The sequence below is a fragment of the Mastomys coucha genome, unplaced genomic scaffold (genome assembly GCF_008632895.1).
Source record: "Mastomys coucha isolate ucsf_1 unplaced genomic scaffold, UCSF_Mcou_1 pScaffold14, whole genome shotgun sequence".
Classification (NCBI taxonomy): Eukaryota; Metazoa; Chordata; class Mammalia; order Rodentia; family Muridae; genus Mastomys; species Mastomys coucha.
In genome coordinates, this window is record NW_022196896.1 from 74,953,579 (window position 1) to 74,958,394 (window position 4,816).

The 4,816-nt window shown below is 46.0% G+C and overlaps 1 protein-coding gene across 2 annotated transcripts in view; it reads right to left on the minus strand.

The window, feature by feature from the left end:
* The window catches only part of Stat1 (signal transducer and activator of transcription 1), a 40,425-nt gene that overhangs the window by 1,722 nt on the left and 33,887 nt on the right, over positions 1 to 4,816 (minus strand). For both annotated transcript variants that reach the window (XM_031367430.1, XM_031367429.1), the window contains exons 22-24: positions 4,378 to 4,563; positions 3,356 to 3,431; positions 2,362 to 2,461 (exon numbers count right to left, since the gene is read on the minus strand). In XM_031367430.1, the coding sequence (XP_031223290.1) occupies positions 2,362 to 2,461; positions 3,356 to 3,431; positions 4,378 to 4,563 (362 nt within the window). The remainder of the gene's footprint in view (positions 1 to 2,361; positions 2,462 to 3,355; positions 3,432 to 4,377; positions 4,564 to 4,816) is intronic.

Genomic DNA, 4,816 nt, shown 5'->3' on the forward strand with positions numbered 1-4,816 from the left:
GGGGAGAGACGAAGACAGCCTGCACCCATGTCCTCTAACTATGTGACTGGCTTACTAACCTCTGTTAACCTGAAGTTCTTCATGTGCTAAGTCGGCTAATAGTGTCTAACACATAGGTCTGCTCAAAGTATAAAGACTGAAAGCATGTATAAAACGTCCAGTACAACAGAAGCAAAATAGCAGACAATCGGTTAGTATGAGCTCTGGACGAAGGCATCTAGGAAAGTAGGCTAGGTCTATTCCAGTCCATAGGGACTTGTATGGAAATGTTAGACTTAATAAATACCCAAGTCATATGATAGAGAGCAGCACCTGTATACTGGCCCTCATGGACAATATGTCCGGAGCCTGAGAGCCAAGGCTGGACCAACCATCAACCCTGACTACCTTTTTAGTCCATGGGCCACCTCCACCTCAGAGTACACAACTAATTCCATTTGTTTATTTTGTGACAGAGCATGCAGCCCTGTGTGGCCTCTACCAGGACACCCTCCTGTCTCAGCCTCCTGACTGCTTGGATTACAGACAGAGTCGTCTCACTTAGCTCACATGCTCTAGTTCCAAAAGCAAATGTTGGACAGAAGTCAGGAATAAGCTTGAGGACAGAGCACATCATGGTGGAGTTACGGCAACTTGACAGGCCAAGCTCCTTCCCCTGTGTAAGCCGGGCAGGGCCTTTTTGAGAGGATCCTGAGATTGTTGAGGGCTCACCCGGAAGACTACTGTGATGAGTGGATATTTATTTGGATATTTATTACATATTAACTTAGTGTATCTGTATATCTTTATGTATCTACTCCATAGATTAAACAAAAAACCCCACTAGAACAGAATATCTATAGGGGGCATCCAAAGACTACAAGCCTGTTTCCTGGAATTTGTCTGAGGGTGTGAATGGCCCCACGGTATCACCTTGCAGCTTACGGAAAGCAGTGCTCTTTGCACAAACGGAGGAACTAACAGCTTAGTTCTCTGGTCACAGACAACAATGGTGATGACAGTTGGAATGCCACATGCCAAGTTCCAGTCACAGACTCCTCACCCAGCCCTGCCTTCACCTTAATAGATGCAGACAGATTCTGCCTGGTGCATGGGAGACGCTTGACAAGCATGACCTAGCAATAGTGGCGGTGGCGATGGTGAGGTGATTTTCTGAGCAAGGAGTTTAAAAGCTCACCCTGCGTTTTGGACCCTTTGATCTATTCTGAATCAAGCTTTACCATTACTCCATTTTCACGAGACAAACACTGCTCACAGACGCAACTAGGTTCCGGGGACCGAAGTCTCACTTCATCAAGAAAACAGCTATTTTGTGATCACACTAGCAAGGCTCAAGAGTCAGAGAGCTATGAGAAAGTGTTCTCTAAGATTTTTAGTGCACTTAGTGAGGTGAAGAACAAAGTCAAAGTCACACGGGGAAAACACCCATCACTGAGGTGACATTCTAGCATACCCCTAGCACATGAATGTGTGTGCATGAAGCTCTACCCAGGCATTGCGAACCCTCTCCCATCCCCTCTGACCCTCCCTCTCATTTCTGAACACGTTTGTGCTATGCACAAAGCACATGATGATGAAGAAAGGCCTGCGATAGTGAAGAGAATTCTTTTTGAAAGCTTTAGGCAAGCTTTGAAAGATGAACTGGACTGGCTCCATGTCGAAAAGAGCTTAAAATTAAACAGCATCAGCGAGACTCCAGTCACCCAAACAAAACCTGCGGAATGATGGATCTCAAGACTCCAGTCACCCAAACAAAACCTGCGGGATGATAGATCTCAGGCTGAAAGGCACACGGGACTATCTAATCTGCTGGAAAACATTCTCCCAAAAGAAGATTTTTCTCTTTCGCAAACGCGTATTTCTATTTAGATAGGGAGGCACAGTAAGTCACTCTCTGAGCGTTCGTTCTGCCCAAGTCCTTGATAGCCTCAGAAGCTGGCAGAGTTGAGTTAGTTCTGAGCTATGACACAAGCGGAACTGCTTACCACTGCTAGGTAGTAGTGTGTAGTCAATGTAACTGACAGGCGTCCATCCTTTCCTAATGTAAATCCTTCACTGAGGGCCCGGATAGACCCAGCAGCCTCAGGAAAGTATCTGCCTCAGAAAATAACCTTGATCCCTTAGGGTGTGAACTTTCTACATGGCCAGACCTTTCTACCTCACAGGGGACAGGAATGGGAAACACTAGGGGTAAAAATCCTGCTGATGAAACAGCTAGCTTAAACACGCTTACCTTAAAAAAAAAAAAAAAAAAGGAAAGAAAAGAAAAAAGCCCTTTTCTGGGCTCCCCCCAGCAGCTGATGTAGTACCAGCCTGCCTCGGGCTTCCCCAAGGTGGAAATACCCCTGCCACAGTACTCACCACACTGTCAAATTCAGAGCCCACTATCCGGGACATCTCGTCAAACTCCTCTGGAGACATGGGAAGCAGGTGGTCTGTGGTCTGAAGTCTAGAAGGGTGGCTGGAATAGAGAGAGGAAAGGCCAGTGTCAACACCCGAGTTAACGTAGGCCGCAGTGCAAGCTGAGACACTTTATCTGAGACTGAGTGATCACTTCACTTTTCTTATTTCAGAAACACGTACGCTTTATACAACATATATACAGCTCATGGGAGGCTTACATCCCCAGCCCGGCCCCTCGGGTTACACTAGACTTTAGAGATGAGCAATTGCCAGACTGAAGCCTACACCACCGCTGCCTGGGGAGCCTCAGTGTGGACATGTGCCGTGTCATCCTGCCGTGGTGGACTCTTGAGGCTCACCCTGGACAGGAAAGCACCAGGAGATGTCTGGGGATCCCTCTTCCCTACCTTGAGGTCTATGCAGATAAGGCTGTTCCACAGGGTTTTACATGAAGGCTACATCCATTCACCCCCAGACAGTGCCGCAAGCAAATAACTGACAATGACTTTTCCAACACTTCCTACCTTCTATGGAATGAAACGACAGAATCAAAGCAAGTGGAGGAAAATGGATCCCAGTTCCAACTTTGGCCTTTGCTTGAAAAGAACTGCTTTCCCACTCATCGAGTTTTGGTTTTTTTTTTTTTTTTATTTATGCTTTTTTCAAAGTGTCAGTTTGGGGAGTCCTTACATACAACTTTGGTTCGTTTTTGTTTATTGTGGGTTTGGCTGGTGGGTTTGGTTGTTGTTGCTGGTATTTTCTATCTTAGGGCAGTAAAATGCCGGTAAGCATTGACACCAGGACTAGTTAGGTTTTTCCAGAATGTCCAACTGTGGTGGCAACATCAGTTACATTGGAAAAGCAAGCCACGAGCCAGTGCAATCAATGGACCCCAGCCAGGGATGGGGCTGGCTTGAGGTTCTGAACAAGCCAGTCTTCTGTGCTCACTTACACTTCAGACACAGAAATCAACTCAGTCTTGATGTATCCAGTTCGCTTAGGGTCATCAAGCTCCATCGGTTCTGGTGCTACAAGCAAGCACACCATGTACACTTCACATTAGCAGAAATCACATGGGAAGAGAGCAGTCACTTTGAGGGATCAACTCTGATTTACCTGACAGTTTACTGTCCTGAAATTTTGTGGTGTCATGACCTTCCTGCTTAAATCAACTGAAATCCTAGTGGGAATGGAGAAACAACCAGGAGAATGCTAGGAGTCTAGCTACTTCCCTCTTCCCAAGGCTTGAAATCCTACAAGGTAAATGAAGCCCTTGTGTGCGAAGGTCTCTCTGGTCTAGCCGATGGAATATGCACAGCTATGAGGCTGGGCTAAAGGCTCCCTCACGGCAAGGTTAAAGTACCGATAGCGAAACTTCAGATTCCAAATGGCTATTAGCTTTGTGGCAAAGCTGGACAGATCTAACTTGAACTTTTCCAAATGTAATCCCACAACCTGGGAGGCAGACTTGTACCCTAAGAGGAGGCTTCCTGTTCATACAGTCACTAACAACAGGTTCCCACAAGTAACTGAGCCTACCTGAGTGGGCCACTCACTGACCCTGGACCTCAGTTTCCTCCCTTTGAACCCAAGCAGGCTAGAAGAAATTGGTTAGCCTTGCATCCTACCTTTTACTCCATTTATATGGAAGAAGTAATAACAAATATACAAGACCAGAAACAGACTTTTCTAATATCCTTAAAACAGAAATATGTATTCATCTCTTAATAGCCATATTAGGCCAATCAGTGCAGTTCAACTTTCTTCAGCTTATGCTGTTTTAAAAAAGCCTGCTTCACTAATTCAAGAGAACAATAGTTTGCTAATACTACAGTTGGCATTTGTGCCACTATGATCTACCTATAGCACAGTGAGGACCAATGTGACAATTAACTTGTCTGGGAACTATGGAGCTCCAGGAAGGGCCATGCTGCCCTCTCCCTCCTGGGGCACCACGGCTCGCTTAGCACTCACCTTCCTTCGGCCTGGAATAGTATTTCCCAAAGGCATGGTCTTTGTCAATATTGGGATACAGATACTTCAGGGGATTCTCTGGTATATTCTCAGCAGCCATGACTTTGTAATTGCGAATAATATCTGGGAAGGTAACGGCTGAAAGTTCTTTTTTCGTGTAGGGCTCAACAGCATGGAAGTCGGGTTCTACAAGGAGGGAACCAGTGAGGTCCAGTGAGTACCAGTCACCCCAGAGAGCACTAAAGCCCCGCAGACACAGCCCAGGGGGAATCAGAGAGCCTGCTGTACTTTTAAAAGCATCACACTCCTGCTTTAAAAGGAGGAAAAAAACAAACACTGCCTTCACTGTTTAGTAACAACGTACTTGTTGATGTCCATATCCTCTCAGGGCCTGATTCTAGCCAAACCATCTCTAAAAGCTTTCATCCTTAAGCAACAC